This window comes from Mus musculus, chromosome 5 (assembly GCF_000001635.26).
Source record: "Mus musculus strain C57BL/6J chromosome 5, GRCm38.p6 C57BL/6J".
In the NCBI taxonomy this organism is placed as follows: Eukaryota; Metazoa; Chordata; class Mammalia; order Rodentia; family Muridae; genus Mus; species Mus musculus.
The window spans coordinates 92,949,588-92,966,864 of record NC_000071.6 but is presented as its reverse complement, the minus strand read 5'-3'; the positions used below and the strand labels follow the sequence as shown (position 1 = coordinate 92,966,864).

The following is a 17,277-nucleotide window of genomic DNA, read 5'->3' as shown; positions in this document are numbered from 1 at the left end:
AATGTTCCAATATTCCCTGTCACTCTGCTGTGAAATTACTTATGTGTCTAAGTCAGAGAAGTCATCTTGACAATGTGTGGTTTGACCCCAGTCATCCTCAAGTGTTTCTACTTGCACGTATGAAGGCAGAGGGCAACCTTAGGTGTCCTCTCTCAGGCTGTCTCCCCTATGTTTTGGGGTAGGGACTCTCGCTGGCTGGCCAGCAAGGCTGGGGTGTGCTTGTCCCCACCTCCCTGGTGCTGGATTACCAGTGCCCTCCCATGTCCTGCTGGGTTTATATGGGTTTTGATGATTGAACTCCTGCCTGTAATACAAGCACTTTCTCTCACCTTCGCCTACTGCATGTGTGTGTGTGGGTGCACAGGGCCAGAGCACATAGGTGGGTTCTCTATTTCTACCATGCAGGTTCCAGGGATGGAACGCAAGGTTCTCAGGCTTGGCAGCAAGCACCTTTACCTGCTGAGCCACCTCACTGTCCTTGAAGAGTAACTTTAAACAGTGCTGTGTTCTGGGAGCCCCAAAATTCCTCCAAGGCATTTACTAAGAACATCTGGAGGCATTGGCTGGGAAAGACAGTTACCTACAGGCATGGGTTTCAGGCTTCTGATTGGTCCACATCTAACGAAGTGTCAGTTGGGCGTACAGTATTAACTCCAGAATAACTTTGCAGTGCAATGTGGCTGCTAAACGGCTTTCTCTCTGGCCTCCTGAGTCACGATGGCCCCTCTGAACGGAGCATTAGAAAAGAACCCTGTCAGGGTCAGAGCACTTGAACGGTGTATAAGCTCCACAGAACAGAGCTTTGGCTGACGGCTGCCAAGAAACTTCTGGGTGGCCTCTAAGTCAACAACAAGCAGAAAGTTTGTGGTGTGTCACCTGCCCAAAACATGACACTCTTACTTTTTCTAGTGGCTGTACCCAGCCTGGCTCCTGGGACATCTGCAGCCCCGCTGGCATCCTGATTTGTTTGAGTAGACTTATACCTTGTACCACAGAACCCCTCAATTGCTTTCACTGAAACTTGACAATAGAAATCAGCTCTCATGACCTGCAGGTCTGACATTTAGGAAAACCAGCTTCTAAAAAATACTAAACCATCCTGACTGTGTCGCTTAGTAAGTGTATTTCCTCTACGATGGCAGCACGGACTCGGTTTTGAACTGGCTTAGACTCATCTCTCACAGGCTTGGGAACTATTGTCTTTGTGAATAAACTGGTCAAGGAGGAACACACCCCGAGATGTCACCACTGAGCCGTCCTCCTGGAGAAACGTGGCAAGGCCCGATCACCATGGAAACTGGGACCTCTCACAGCATAGCACAAGTGCAGAATGGCCACCCATCTTTATTAACGTCTGACTGGGGCTGGAGAGAGGGCTCAGTGGGTGAAGAGACTTGCGATGGGAGAACCTGATGACCCAGGGTCAGGCCTCGGAACCCACACAAAGCTGTACAACTCTACACACCTACTGTGGCGCACACAGCCACCCAACAGCAGATACACACAAAACGAGCAGAAGAAAAACCCGCAAAAATCTCCATATTCAATTTGACTATCTTTGGAATTCTTCATTAAGGTTTTCACGAAATACAAAGCTCAAACATAATTGCCTACATCCACCACAAAATAGAATCAAGTAAGTGGTTAGCACACAAACATAACGATCTTTTTCATTTTTAAAAATATAAATAACAAAAACGTTCAGGGGTTTTACAGTTTTCTTAACGTGTGTGTGTGTGTGTGTGTGTGTGTGTGTGTGTGTGTGTGTGTGTGTCTTTTTAAGGCTTTGTGTTGCAGACTGGTACTTGTGCCCTGGTATCAGGGTGCACTGCCCACCAGCAAGGAAGGCCGCTGTGGATACATTCCTGAGGGTGCCACACACCCATCTCCGCCGCCTCAGCCTGGGGAAACCCGTGCCAGACACCCTCCATCAGGCCGCAGGTCACCGACTCTCTTCCACAGAGCGTGCAAGCTCGCAGAAGACCAACCGTGAAAGGCAAGAGAGATTCCTGGAAAGCCTCTTCCTGTTACTCAGGAAGCCCCCAGTAACCCACAACTCAAACCGCAGTTTGTAGTGAAATCGCTTTCAGATTGAACAGTGGTGAGAGTGGCAGCTTTTGCCCAGGGCTTACAGGAGCGATTAAAGAGGAGAGGTCAACGTTGGGAAAACACCACCGAATACAGATGTCCCCCCAGGAGTCCCATGGCCGGTGAGGGCTGGAGGGAGGGAGATGGCCCCTGCCTTGGGCCTGAAGTCCGAGGGAAGCGACTCCAGCAGGCACCTGACCTGCTCCTGGCCCAGCTTTATCTTGTCATCCAGCTTCCGCTGCTCAATGAGGAGTGTGGACTTCATCTTCACGAAGTGCTGGTAGTCCTGCAGCTGCTCGGCGGACAGGTAGTTGGCCAGGATATCCAGCACCACGCGCTCCCTCCGGTCCAGGTTCTCCTTGAGCTCCCGTGCATCCTCATGCTGGCCAGCCAGAACCTTCCTTTTCTCGTTCAGAGAACTCTGCCAGGGTAAAATGAACAGGTAAGGCAGCCATAAGACAAGGAGGCAGACTCCTGCCTCTCACAGGGCTGCAAACCAGTGCTCTACTCAACAGTGCGAAGGATGGATGGATGTACCTATAGCCATTATTACTATCTGTTTTCTCTCCTTATGTTGAACACTCTGTGGTGGGTAAATGGCTGTGGTAACAACCTGCCCTTTTTAGCTCTACACTTACTGAGCCAATCCTCAAGTTCTCTGAGTACTTTGTGCCCCACCTCTCCATCTGCTGAATAAAAACTTTGCAGGGGGCTGGAGAGATGGAGCCCTGGTTCGGAGCACAGACTGACTGTTGTAGAACATCTGAATTCAATTCCTAGCACCCACATGGCAGTAACAATGGTCTCCAACTCCAGGGCCAGGACAATCCATGCCCTTTTCTGGCCTCTTCTGGTAATGCACATGGGGAGCATATATATATATATATACACACACATATATATATATATATATGCCTATTAGCTTATATATATGTGTGTGTATTTGCCTATTAGCATATATATATATGCATATACATATATATACATATTTATACATATATATATATATGCTAAAAAAGGTTTTTAAACCATCTGCAGGCAGGGCTCTGAACTCCGTGCCTCCCAATCTGTAACAATGGGGATATATTCCTCATCTTTAACAAAACCAACATCCCTGCCACCCCGGGCTGCTGCTTGGCCTCTATCCATGAGTAAAACTCTGTTCAAGAAGGACGTTGGTGTCGTACTTCAGAGTTTCCCACACCAGCCCAGTAGTAAGCTGCCGCCTCTTCGGGGCCCATCGACTTCCTGGAAATACTTCATGTGTCCTGCATCTGATATGCCGACACAGTGTAAACGCCACAGTAAGTACTTTAAAAGAGTTTTGAATTGAATAGTTTTCAGACCTTTCAGGACAACATGAGTGAGACAATGTAAGATGGAATCCAATCGTGAAGTGCAGTGACTTACACATCCCTCAGTACAAATTACCTGACCTAGGACTGCTAAAGGGTCACGTGACTCTGCCTCAAATCCCCTATCTGACAAGTCAGGTGGCGGCTCACTATGTAGCCCTGGCTGGCTTGGAAAGCCATGTAGACAAGGCTGGACTTGAACTCAGCAATCTGCCTTCCTCAGCCTCTCCAAGGGATTCAAGGTGTGTGCCGCCGCCAGCACCACCGCCAGCACCACGCCCAGCTAGCTCATAGGATTTCTATAATAATCCTAGAAAACAGTACAAAGTTAGTGGGTGAATTTTATCAATATCCCCACTCTGACAGTTCTTTCCCTAATCACTCTGAGGCTTGAATTAAACATGCTGTGTCTGATTCACCATGAAGAGAAGTCTGAGGCACAGCCTGAGCTCCTAGCACTGTCGCCATCAAAGCTTCGCACACTCCTCACTGCGGCTCAGATCAAACACTGCAGCTCTGAAGCCTATGGACCTCCCTTCCTTCCCCTCCCCTCCCCTCCCCTCCCCTCCCCTCCCCTCCCCTCCCCCTGTCATCATGGCACGTGGAGACGCTGAGTTTGGTACTGACTGGGTCAGCTGTCCTCTTTCTACTGAGATTTTTGTTTTTAGAGAGGTCAAGCACTAATGCAGCATGGTAGGGATTCAGGACACTGCACATGAAGCGCAAAGCCAAGTGTCTGTCACAACAGCACTGTCCCTCCAGTGGAGGACAGCACAGTCGTGCCCACGTACCTGCCCACGGCTGGGCCCATCGTGCAGATTCCCTGAAGCTCACTTCTGCCCTCTTATCCCAGTGGTTCTGTGGTCCTCCTCTCCTTTAAGCGTCTAATGTGTTTTTATCTCTGCGAGGAAGGAGAGGCCCTAGGCCCTGTGCATCTGCCCAGAGTATCCACACTGAATCCTGCCTAGCAGGTGCTCTCTCAACCCACAGCGATGGTCATCCCGGAGAAGTGTCTCTATGGACAGAGGGCTCAGACGGTAACCTGCTAGGCCACATACCCTTTCCTCTTTGCTGGCGTCTTCACCAAGGCCTCTGAGGACGTTCTCCACGCGGGCCAGGCGTCCAGACAGGGACAGCAGCAGGTTGACCACCTTGTCCAGGTCCCCTATGAACATCTTGTACTTGTCAAACTCGTTGGGTTTGCAGAGCTCACTGATCAGAGCCTCCACCTCCTCTCCCAGGGCATTGTTCAGCTTGATGTCCGTGAGCAGGCTCCCCTTGGCTTCCTGGAGGCTCTCCAGCTTGTGGGTAAGGCTTCCGATAAGCTCAGCCTAGAATGGTGAGAGACACAGAGCCAAGCTGAGCCAGGGCTGCTGCTGGAATGTGGATGGGCACTCCCGGCCCCGCCCTTGCCGTCAAGGTTCAGCTAAAAGCTCTTCAGCTCTGTGGGGACTGATGACTCAAATCAGAACTTTTTTTTTCTTTTTCCTTTGCCTTTCCCTGAATGTCTACAACTGCCATTCTTTGAGCCTATTCAGAGTTCCCCAGCCCACACCTGATTATACACGCACTAGTCATATTCCTCACTGTGTAATGCTGCATACAGTTCTGCCTTTCCAACTGGTTTGTTAACTTCTCATTCAATGTCCTTTCTTTCTTACTAGGCACAATACCACGAGCAAGAAAGGAGGGGCGGGGTGAACATCCTCGGCTACAAACGAGCAGCCACGGAACCGGAGTGAAGGGCCTCCAGCACCCACGGTCTGAGAGCTGAGCTGGATAGCTGGCCTTGGGCAGTTACTATGAGCTACAGGTTCTGCCTCATCTAGTCCTCCGCATACAGCGGGGAGGGTGAGACTTGGGGATGCGCCCACCTCAGGCCCATGCATCACCAGATGGGCTCTCACATGACCATTACACACACTGATGGTGACACTGTATCAGAAAGCCACTCAGCTTTGCCTTTTAACTAAATCTGGACCTGCTTGCCACAACTATGTAACGTAAGCCTCTAACTACTAATTTCTGAAGAGAAGCTCTGGCTTAAACAGTGACATCCTGTTGTCAGTTCAACTTTCCAGATCTCCGTGGCTACAGGCAGCTTAACTGACACAAACCTCACTTCTAAGGGAAAAGCTGTAAGGTGTCTAAGCATTTCCTCAACAGAAGACTCGGCCCACGGTAACATGAGTGGGAGGGAAAAAGTAATTAGGGTTAATTATGCTATTACCCTCCCCCCCAAAAGCATCCTCCGCTGGCAGCCATCACTGTGGGACAGCGCAGCAGACTTCAGTAACAAGCTGCCCACTAGCACAGAGCTTGGATAAGTTTGTGCCTATGAAGAGACAAGCTGAAGGCAACACGGGTGGGAAACAGCAGACACTGCCAGGTCAGGTCAGGTCGCCCAGTCAGCCCTGGTCTTTTTTAACCTTGCAGGTACAGCTGCCAGGCTGGGCACTCAAAGTATTAGCAGAGAGTACTCTTCTCAGCCAGGCATGTTGGTGAGCTCCTGCAGTCCTGGCACTTAAGGATGGCTGTGAGTTCAAGGCCAAGGCCTGGAACACAGTGAGTTCCAGGGGAGCTGTGGCTATACAGCAAGACCTTGCTCAGGTCTGACCCAGGGTGGGCAACCTGGCCCAGTAGGTGGGGGTGCTTGTATAAGCCTTACTAATACCCAGGTCCCCCGTTCTTCTGCTAGTCTGCTGGAGTCAGCTTGCTGGCTCTCAGGCCCTAAGCAGTGCGCATGCTGGGAGGTAGGCAGCTTGGTGCATGGGACTCATATGGCACTCTGAGGCCAGAGTCCACGTCCAGTCAGCTGGGTCTTTCTATCCAGACCCAGCTCTGGTGTTTGACGGCGTGGACACTGGGCAGAGCCACACAAACACAGCACAGAAGCCTGGGCACATTCTGTACATTACAGTAAGGCAGTGCAGAGACTGGGCAGGCACCCAGTCGGCCCTGCCTCACCGTTAGGTATGTGGATGCAATGCCTGCCAGCTTTTGATCACCAGGTCTTTAACTATGGAGACCTGGGCTGAGACTATAGTGAAGAGGTTCTGAGCAACCGCAGGCATCAGGGGGAAGCCAGCAGTGCTGCCAACATTTCTGTGCCAGGATGATCCTTTTTAAAAAATAACAAAATCCAACTTTAACAGAACTCATTTAGGGCAGGAGAAGGGAATAATATTTAAATTTTCTTTATCATTTATACATGTAACGGCTTGTATGTATGTACACCACGTGTGTGTATATAGATGCCTTTGAAACCAGAAGAGAGAGTCTGATTCCCCAAGAGCTGGAGTTACAGGAGCTGTGAGCCACTCAGTATGGTTGCAGGGAATCCTCTGCAGGAGCAGCAAGTGCTCTTAACGGCAGCCATCTCCTCGGCCCATGAAAGAGAGAATTTTAATACTATACTAGTCTCTCCCGGGAGCTACGGAACTTGTAGGCCACTGACATTCACCCACTTAGCTTCACATCTGACAAACTGCTAACCCAGGCTGTGTGAGATGCTATTTATGTGCGTTCTTTTTCTAAACATAGTTCAACACACCATCTGCACAGGAAACATCCTGCCGGGTCTTCTCCCTCAGCAGCAGAGGAGCACAGACTCCGAGTCGGAGACCAGCTCTGACTTGATCACTGCCAGGAGGCCACTTCACCTGTGCCATCAGCAAGAGGACAGCTCCACCTGCCTCGATGAGATCATGTCTTATTGATCCCATGCTCTGTGGCAGGCAGAAGCAGCGTCTCACTACTCAATCACGGCTCCGACAGCCCGACAACACAGGTATCGTCCCAGCCTCACTGAGAAGCACAGTGAGGGTATGGGACATGCCCCAGACCATACAGTAAGTGACAGAGCCAGGCTTAAACCCAGGTTGTCTGGCTCCAGGGTGCTGGTTTCAATTAGTACTTTAAAATAGCTCTCAGGAATGTTATGAGGCTCAAATGCACGCACACTGGAAGACAACCATACGGACAGGCCTTGTTTTCTGTGCTATCACAAGGTCAGGCCAGCGTCTGAGAGTCCAGCACTTGTTGCAGTAGGTGCCTGGGTGGCAACCCTAGCTTCCCCGAGTGGCAGCTCTGAGGCTTGTGCCGCAGCATCCCCAAAACACTGGTACAAAAACACTTAGCTTTTGTTGGCTGTTTTTATCCTAAGAAAAATGTAGCCCTTCTGGCTGGGGCAGAGTGGAGTTCAGGCTTCTGCCTAGACCTGGCAAACCATGTCTACCTGACAGGCTTGTTTCTTCTGTTGTAAATGCAAGATCCAGGACCCTGCATGTTAACTGCTGTCTTTGGCTGAGCTCTAGAAAGTCAAGGCAGTTTCAGATGGTAACGAGGCCAGACCTCCATCCCACATTGTGTAACCTGATAGAAGCAGAGGTGACTGGGCCTGATGGTGATGTCCAACACCTCCAGCACGAGCTATCTCGGCTAAGAATCCTGCCCCACTTCTCCACCAGGAGACTTGTAACTAGAATGTCAGTGTAATTATCTGAGATGGTCCCTTGGTGCCAGTTAAGGTCCGGTAAAATGCAAGGTCAACCATCTTCCCAGACATTGTGCACAGCAACTTGGAGCTGGGACCCTTCCTGACCACCCTTCTTCTTCCACCCTCCACAACTAAGCCACCACCAGCTCCTGCCTGTTCTTAAACAACAACAACTACTCTTTCAAAAAGCTCTTAAACTGCTCATAGGATGGATGTTGATCATACTTGTGCATCATACTTTCAGTGACTGCACTTTCCTCCCATCCTGCCCAACTCCAGACATAGCTGCCAGGGGGACTCTTCTGAAATGCCAATCTGTTTACCTTCTGTCAAGCTCCAGTGGGAGACCTCCATCGTGGTGTGGGCCACGATGTCATAACTGCCACAGCTTCCCTCTTTTGCATGTTACCATTAAATCCTGGGGTCCTGGGGGGTGGGGATTCCGAGACCAAGAAGAGTGCACACTGACAACCCGAAGGGGTGAGTTTCAGGCTTTTCATACCTTGCCGACCTCAGGGCAACGTGAGAAAGCCTCGTCTGCAGAGCTGAGGTGGCTTGGGTGGCTGGTGCGGCCTGTGCTTTCTCTCTCTCTCCTCTCCCAGCTCTGCCTCCACTCACGGACACCACCCCACAGTGGTGGTGCAGGTACCCCAGAAACCTTCCTGGGAGCTGGAGTAAGGAGCCCTGGGCCTAGAGTGTGAGGGAATCCCCACTCCATTCCCCTCCTCCTCACAGCTCCTGCATAGCTGCACAGGTTGCCTGTCCAGCTACAGGACTGATACTAGGAATCTCTGGGAGCCAAAGGCTGTGTGGAAAACCCCAGGAGAGGACGGAGCTAGGCCAGAAGATGCTTGGAACTTGGCATGAACGCTCAGGGTGAGGGGCACGTGCGGGGCTGGGGGAAGCTCACGTTTAAGTGGCACACGTAGGGAGAGACGAAGAGTACACCAAAGGCTCTGAGAACTTGGGTGTGTCAGAAACGTTGCTCAAGTCCCAAACTAAAGCCAGAGGGGCTCAGTGAGTACAGAGCTCTGTAACCTCACAGAGGCTCCCAAACCGAAATGGGTGCTGGAACCACACTATCCAAAACTGAGACGGAACTTACGGTCTGGGCCTGCAGTAACCAGGCCTGCCTCAATCACCATTCTACAGAGGGCTGTGCCAGCAGGACCAGGGCCTCGCAGCACAGAATACAATATACAGTTACTCAGGTATAAAGAGCCAGAAAGGGTAACAGTGATGCTAGACTGGAGATAATGCTTACATTAGGATTACCATAGTCTTTAAAAATGCTTTCTTAAATAAGCATTCTTCATGATAAGAGCAAAATCACTTGAAGATTCGAGCAAAAAGGAACTAAAAAACAGAAAGTTTAGAACTGAAAATGATAATCTGAAACAACAACAAAATCACTGGCAGGAATGAACTAAGAGCGTGAACCTGAGGTCAGACGGACACAAACTAACCAATGAGAAGGACAGAGCTTCAGGGAGTCAGGCGAATGAGAAACTCTAACACTGAATCATCATGCTAAGAGAAGAGTTAGTGTGCATAAGATAACTGATGTGTAACTAAAGAAACAGTGATTGAAAATGCCCCATCTACCCACAGCCCTGGGCAGCTCCGTGCACACACTCCACAAGCAGTGATGACAGGCGTGTGGTGAGCAGAAGCGGGCAGCCACATTTAAATGCCTGGAAATTGTTTCTCAGAAGGAACAGAAAACATGTCTGCATATGTGACAAAAGACGGCCAGCCCAGACTTCACATCCAGTGAGTGAGAATATTCTAGAGACATACAGACGAACCCACATCACTGCAGATCTATTCTGAGGAAAATGCTAAAGGAAATCTTTCTCAGGATGAGAGGAGACAGGGCCAGAGAGGAACCTGGAACTCCAGAACTGAAGCTCAGCAGAAATGGGAGGCGGTGAGCCGAGGAGTCGTAGCTGTCTAAAAGGACCCACCAGCCACAGCGTTCTCAACAGCAATGGAGTAGAATAGTTTTAAATGCTACTGCCATCTATTTCCCTACAAACCATGCCGATATGGGAACTGGTGGAATTTTGTGTTAAAAATACAAAACAAAACAGGCCCCACACAAAGCCTTACAGCCCCCACACGGGCTGCTCCATTTCCTCAGAGGAGGAGTATTAATTCTGTAAATTAAGCATCCAAAACCTAGAACGAGAGGCTGGAGAGGTGGCTCGGCGGCTAAGAGCACTGATTGCTCCTGCATGGGATCCAGGTTCCAGTTCTAGCGCCCATGATAGCTCAACCACCTGCAGCTCCGGTTCCAGAGGACCTGACGTCCCATTCTGACCTCCATGGGCACCAGGCGTGCATGTGGGGGGTGTGTATGTGTGTGCATGGTATGTATACACACACACATATACACATAAAACAATAAATCTCTTTAAAAATGAAGATGAGAAAACATAATATATACTTTGCTTCTTTGCCACTGTAATGCAGAGATGTCTATATACAAAAAGGAAAATATGCAGTTAAAGATGGAATGGCATATATATATATATCTGTGGTAGAACAGAGCCCTCTGATTCCCAAGTGCAGAACGCACAAAATGGGCACAGTCAGCAGGGCTGACAGGGACATGCTAGGAGGTGTTCAACAGAGCAGGGATCTGAAAGAGAAGCCTTTGGTTGGAAGAAATGAGTTTCTGTAGTCCCTGTTACAACATGCAGCAGGGAGCTCACAAATCTTCTAACAGGATGCCTCTCAAAGCTTTCCTTGTTTTTTTTTGGGGGGGGGGGGAGTGAGTGCGCGTGCCCATGTCCTGTGGTTTCATCCAACACATTAGGAAGAGGGCCTGGAATAAGTACGTACAACAAATAGAATCCCATATGCAAGTCCTCCTGACATCAATGCCACCAAAGCACATACTCCATGTTCCACTGAAGCAAGCCGCACGTGTCGTTTTGCAGAGGGCACAGCTGGGATCTAGGTACAGCTATAGGCAAAGTGGAAGGCCGCTCTGCCCTGCAGGCACAGCTTGGCCCTGATCTCCACAGGACACAGGGAGGCTGTGGCAACAGCAAGGTCATCATAACATGCTTGACAGTTACAAGTTCTGTAGGTGGACCAGTGCTGCATTACGTTCCAACCGTGTGCTTTAAATAAAGCTCTTCTCTGAGCACTGCAAGAGCTGTGGGTGGTAAGGTCAGCCGCACCTTTTCGTAGATGTGCCTTGCCAGCCACTGCTTCCCTGAGCAAAATTTTAAAACTCTAGTTTTGCTCTTGACATAAGCTACCACCATTGCTGAGAACCGTGTCAGAGCCCCTGGGGTGCGGTCCCAGCTGTGACACCTCTAATGACTCAATCTCTCCAAGGTTTCATTCATCGTTTGCAGAATGAGACTGACAGTGGCTTTCCTGTCTGTCAGAGCCACAGGTCCATGGTCCCCCTCCTAGTCCTTAGGGGCTGGTAGTCACTTGTGGTCATGAGAAGGGCCTGGCTCCCCTGGGAAGCAGAACAAGTGTCCCCACCCTACCTTTTTCTCATTGACATCCTCCTGCCCCTCCTCCTCCTGCAGCTCCTCCGGCATGTCTTTGATTTTGTTGAGCAGCTCCGCCTTGGCAGCAGAGACACTGTAGTAGGCAGGACAGTTGACCAGCACACTCACTGCCTCCTTGTGGTCGCTCCTGAAACACACAGCTCAAGCTCAGAACCGTGCAAAGTCCTCCTTAATTTCCCCCAGACATAGTGACTGATGAGCAATTTACTGATAGTGACTGTGCTGGGCTCCCACGGCCAGGCAAACCCAGGATGCAAAGTTCCTAAGGGCAGTGCTGGAGATGGCATCAAGAATTTGAAACTAGCCAAGGCTATTCCATCCCAAGAGAATGTAAAAAAAAAAAAAAAAAAAAAAAAAAAAGTGGAGGGAGAAAAGAAATGTAAAGTCTACCTGCTGATTACACAGGGGGTGGGGAGCTCAGAGCTGTCCAAGAAAACCAGGAACTGAAAACCATGGTATCTCATGCTGTTTGTTTTACCATAGCGGAGTTGCTTTTCCAAGTCTGTTTCATTTTTGTGAGGAGATGGGGGTGGAACCTGGGTCCTCAGGCATGCTGGGGGCAGGTCAGGGTTCAGATATACCACATGCAAGTACGATCTCTTGGAGAGAGAGTTTAACTCTTCAGTGATAGATTATTTAACTGTGGCCCTGTGATTTTACTCAAGAACTAGACATACAACATCTTCACTGGTCTCTTTAAGCAGTGTATCCGCGTGTAAGCCAGCTGACTAGAAAGCTGGAAAAAGCCTCCACACGCATGTGTGACGCTTCTATCAGCTTCTCCCCAGTGTTCCTGGCTCAGGAGTCTGATGAAGCCTCACAATGCTATTTGCCACAGCAGGACGACGTTTACTGTCACCAGAAGGTGGCGCGTGTCATCTTTCTGAAACCCTCGGGAAGGACTAGGACAGGATCATTTCACTACCAAACTCACCAGGGACTATAAATTCTCAGACAGTAGCTTTCTGAGGACATCTGTGAATCTACACTGGTCTCTGTGCAGCACGTAGTCAGATAACAACAGCATGGGCACTGACTCTCACCATGATGAACTGCACAGTGAACATTTGCTCCAACCCAGAGCGAGTCTCAGTGGGAAACGCTCTCAGAGGGCATCCTTTGGGGCCATGTGGTGCTCAGTGACTGCCCTTTACAGTGCAGGTGTCCAGCGATGTTTGCTACAGTGTGATTCTGGAGAGGTCACCTGCACCAAAGACAGCCTCAACTCCCCAAATCTGAAGCTGAAGAGACAGGCAAGGAAGCTGCGAGGCCGTGAACAGATGCGCTCTGAGAATATAGCCCACAAATGGCAAAAGCTATGCACACAGCTCTTTTCTCCCTCCCACCCAAATAAAACAGCGCTCCTGCTACTGACTCAGTTACAGTCAGCTGCAAGTTTCTAAACGGCAAACCCGTATTTGGGTGAACTGTTCTGTTTTTATTTTATCTGGAAGCTACTTACTGCTGAGTCGCAGTCTGTCAATATTATCACTAAAAACTAAAAAGGAAATAAAACCCACTCTACATCTTTCTCCTCATAGTCCTTTAACCAAGTATGTAAGCAAATCTCAGAATAATTTTAAAAAATCCACAAAATAGGAAATATAACTGCTCACAGTTCTCCCACTGTGGCTGGGCCCTGGGGTGATGTTCCAAGACCAGCAGAGGGCTCAAGAGCCTCCAGAGTGGGGGTCAGGTGAGGGGGTGGGGGCGGGGTGGCTAAGTGGCCCCGGCATACCCAGGAGAGGGTTTCCCACTGACATCTGTTCAAATTTGAGCAAATGTTCACCTCAATGCCTCAAAGTGCATGTCCTATACAATAAACACATCTATTTCTCCAGGCCCCTCCCCCTTTCATAAAGACTGGTCCACTTGGTTCTTGTAGACGCCCACATCCTGCCTTTGCTCCCTTCTCAGCACTGAGCCTGGGGGGACGTCCCTGAAAGTCACCTACAACAGGAGAGACAACCATGTGTTTGCCGAGTTAGGGACAGACACGGGACAATTGCTGTGGCTCACTTGCCAGGGCCTGCCTAGGTGGATCAAGGCGTTAATACGCCTCTGTGTTTCTGAGGTGGCTGGCGGTCCTCTCAAAGGTGCGCTGTGAAGATGAGCTGCAATAATGTTTATATAAGGATGTGTGATGCACAGAAAATGACCTCTGGCTACAAATAACAGTGGTTCCTACTGCTCTCATTCTTGCTGTTGGGCATCTGCCCCACCTCCGGCCCGAAGGCTGGGATGGAATGTCACTCTTTGCCAGTGGCCTATGGTAGGGACATGTCACATCCAAAACCTATCATCACCCCACAGGAGTTGAGTCACAGGCTCTTTGGGGTGGACTAGAGGGGACTTACGCCTTGGCTTCACATCCCGCACGCCTGGCGGTGATGTCTAAGGCTTTCCTCTTTGCGCCACTATCCATCAGCACACTGGCGTCTCCAGGGAATAAACCCTCCATCAGGTCCATCGTTGTCTTCATCCTGGAGTCAGGATCTAAAATGTCTGCCAGAGACTTGTCTTGGTGGACAATTTCCTTGGCTAGAGCCTCTGTCCGGATATCTTCTGAGGTCTTCTGAGGCTCGGCGTGAGTTTTCTTTCCTAGATCCTGAGTTCTCTCGACAGGTTCATAAGTGAGGTTTCGGGTCTGGCTGGGACAGAGCTGCTTGCCAGGAGAACCGTTGAGCTGAGGCTGGGCGCTCGCGCTGGAAGGCGTGTTGGACTCGGCTTCTGAACCTTTGGCCGAGGTTTGGGGTGGTGTGGCAGTCATTATCTGACTACCTTCGGAATGGGCTGCCCCAGGCACGTGCCCTTCCCTTGTGACCATCACCCTGGGAATTCTGCAGGGGCTGTGAAGGGAAGAAGAGAGAGAGCGGGTAAGGGGCGCATTGATGGTGCTGAGGATGAGGGCACAGGAGATGTGAAGGAGACACATTAGGACTAGAGCATCCCAGAGCAGGAGTGGCTGACATAAGGAGACACATCTGCGGCACTCTCCCACGACCACGGGGTTCTGAAGGGCCTTCTTCTGAGCCCAGGGCTGGTTCCTACATACATTCACTAGGACTCAGTTTTGACGAGTGTTGCTGTTGGGCCCCGGAGCTTTCTGGGAGGTACAGACAGGCAGAGGGTAGTGGTGGTGAGTGACCTCTGTGGCATCCAAGAGATGATACCCCACAGAGGTTATTTTGTGTTTGAGACAGAGTTCTCTCTTGCTACATAGTCCTGGCTGTCATGGAACTCACAGAGATCTTAGGGCAGCATTGTGCCATAGTATATGTGTGGAGGTCAGAGGGCAGATTCTCCCTTTCCACCATAGTGGGCCTGGAGAGCAAACTCTAGTCACCAGGCTTGGTGGCACTTGCCAACTAAGCCATCTTGCTGGATCCCAAGAAGAGAATTCTGTTATGAGCAATCACTAGTCTCAGAAACTGTGCTGGGAAATGCTAGTTCTGCACCAGCCTGGCTTCACTTCACCGTCTGTTAGCTCCATCCTGTACCTCTGGCATGGAGTGTCCGCAGACAGGAGGTGGCCATCGAAATTCAGCCTCTTCTTTGAGAGGCTGCCTCCAGGCTGTGTGTGTGTGTGTGTATTCTAACTTCAGTGTTTTCTCCAATGTCTGTTCTATCAGCATTATTTATTTTAAATGTATGAGTCCTCTGTCTGCATCTACATGCCGGAAGAGGGCATCAGATCCATTTTCTAGATGGTTGTGAGCCACCATGTGGTTGGTGGGAATCAAACTCAGGACTTCTGGAAGAACAGCCAGTGCTCTTAACCACTGAGTCATCTCTCCAAGCTTTCCCAGCCCCCCTTTATATTATACTTTTTTTTTAAACTGATCTAAAACTCAGTCAGACAAGAGGAACTGCGTCTTGGCTCTTCAAATCATCACTTCTCTGCAGACAATACATGCCAGCCCCCCAAGGCAAACTTTATAGAGTTGTGTTGAACTTGTATAAAGAATCTCTGTCCCCATGCTCTCCTGTGCGCGACAGAGGGACGCCCTGGTCAACACCTGAGAGTGAAGGATGGCCGCTTCCCCTCACCATCACTGCCCACTCACCCGCTGCCAGCTTCCGTGGATGCCTCACCATCCAGCAGTACCTCACACAGGGCTTGGGGAGGAGGAGGCGGAGGAAAGTCATCTGTGCCATTCACTAGAGGTTCCTCGCTCGGTGGCGAAGGTGGCGGGGGTGGGGGAAGAGCTTCAAATGTGGGGCTTGAAGTAACCTTGGGGTGCAAGTCCTTCATGAACACTTCGTCATCATAGTCCCCCCGGGGCGGTGGGGAAGGTTGAAGGGCTGACTCCGATATTCGGAGCGAGATCCTTCCTGGAGTGTCTGGGTCAGAAGTGCTGCAGGAACTCGGACGACTCGGCTGGTTTCTATAGTGCTTCAGGTTCGCAAACTCAGGCGCCAAGGTGTCCTCAGCAAGGCCGTCCTCTCTGACCGCGTGGGCCCATTTCACCCAAGGGGGAGGGGGTCGCTGAGGCAGGGATGTCCTCTTCCACATCCCCTCCCCTAGCCCATATGCTGGGCTGCTGAGCTCAGGGCTTCTTGGACTGGTAGGCTGGGTCACTGCAGAGGCAGGGGATGAGGGAGGCTGTTGCCCAGTCTGCTGATCCATGGCAAGCTGTGACCGGTAACTGGAGGGGACAGGTGATGGCAGAGGGGAGCTGAGTGAGGCAGCTCTGGCGTCTGGGAAGTGGCCGTGCATTCCTGCTGAGAGTGGCCTAGGACCAGGCGCTCTACGTTGCTTCAGATGATCCGCGGCTCCAGAAGATTCGGGAGGAGCTGAGGAAGCCACAGTGGCTTTGCAGCCTGAGCCGTTCCAGCAGGGCGTAGGGTGGTGCAGGGGCAATGCCAGCTCATTCTGGCCTTTGTCTGAGCAGCTGAGAGACCTGGAATGGGGCACAGACTTGAGGGTCAGAGCTCTGCAGAGGGGGCAAGCAGTAAGCATCAGAAACACAGACGAGCTAAGTTACACTAAGTAGCGGGCAGGCAGAGGACCCACAGGCAGGGTCAGAGTCCTTTCACTAGCCCTCCCCACGGCCCCTACTCCTGCCATGACACACATGTAAAATGGCTTCTGAGGACAGGCATGAAGGAAAAACAACAACTTTCCTTAGCTCCTTTTGGACTACTTTGGGGAACAGCTCTAGGCTCTGGGGAGAAAGACTGATGCCTCTATGTGTCCCTGAACCATAACAATGGAGGGGTCTGCCTGGGGGAGTGTGTGTGTGTGTGTGTGTGTGTGTGTGTGTGTGTGTGTGTGTAGCTGCTGAGTCCGAAGGTTGGTAATAGCATTTTCTGTTCTTTAAGTCTTATTTCCTAAGACAAAAATGAACAAATGAACAAAAGGAGGGAGGTGTCACCTAAGGAGCTAACCCAGTCAGGACATAGTCAAGTACTGACTGACGTAGTACCCCGAGCAAGTGATACCGTCACCAAGGAAACCTAACAACCAACTCCTGGTAGATGCCCTCGCTACTGGATGGAGTGGGATGGATGGATGGATGGAGGGAGGCAGGGTGGAGAAGGGAGGAGAAGTGTCCGCAGCACTGCTAGCCTGTGCCTGTGATGGAACAGTTAACTAACGTGGGGATTAACAAGGCAGCCTCTAGCAAGTCCTGCCTTCTGTGAATTAGTCTGCAGTTCCGCAGCTGGCCGTGGAAGGGGACCTGGAGAGCAGATGAGCCTCTCATTTCACCCATCTGAGGCCTGGGGTGGAGCTGTGACTTTCCTACATCCCAGCAGCCGTTCACCACAAAACTATGAAGTGCCAGACAAGGTTGAC

General features: G+C 50.7%; 1 protein-coding gene across 5 annotated transcripts in view; it reads right to left on the bottom strand.

The window, feature by feature from the left end:
* Positions 1-1,105: 1,105 nt before the first annotated feature.
* The window catches only part of Shroom3 (shroom family member 3), a 282,325-nt gene continuing 266,153 nt past the window's right edge, over positions 1,106-17,277 (bottom strand). For 3 of the 5 annotated variants that reach the window (NM_015756.2, NM_001077595.2, NM_001077596.2), the window contains 5 exons: positions 15,545-16,381; positions 13,835-14,326; positions 11,454-11,604; positions 4,502-4,774; positions 1,106-2,509 (listed from right to left, as the gene is read on the bottom strand). In NM_015756.2, the coding sequence (NP_056571.2) occupies positions 2,141-2,509; positions 4,502-4,774; positions 11,454-11,604; positions 13,835-14,326; positions 15,545-16,381 (2,122 nt within the window). In that variant the 3' untranslated portion in view covers positions 1,106-2,140. The remainder of the gene's footprint in view (positions 2,510-4,501; positions 4,775-11,453; positions 11,605-13,834; positions 14,327-15,544; positions 16,382-17,277) is intronic. The other 2 variants (XM_006534966.4, XM_006534968.3) reach the window with 1 other exon arrangement.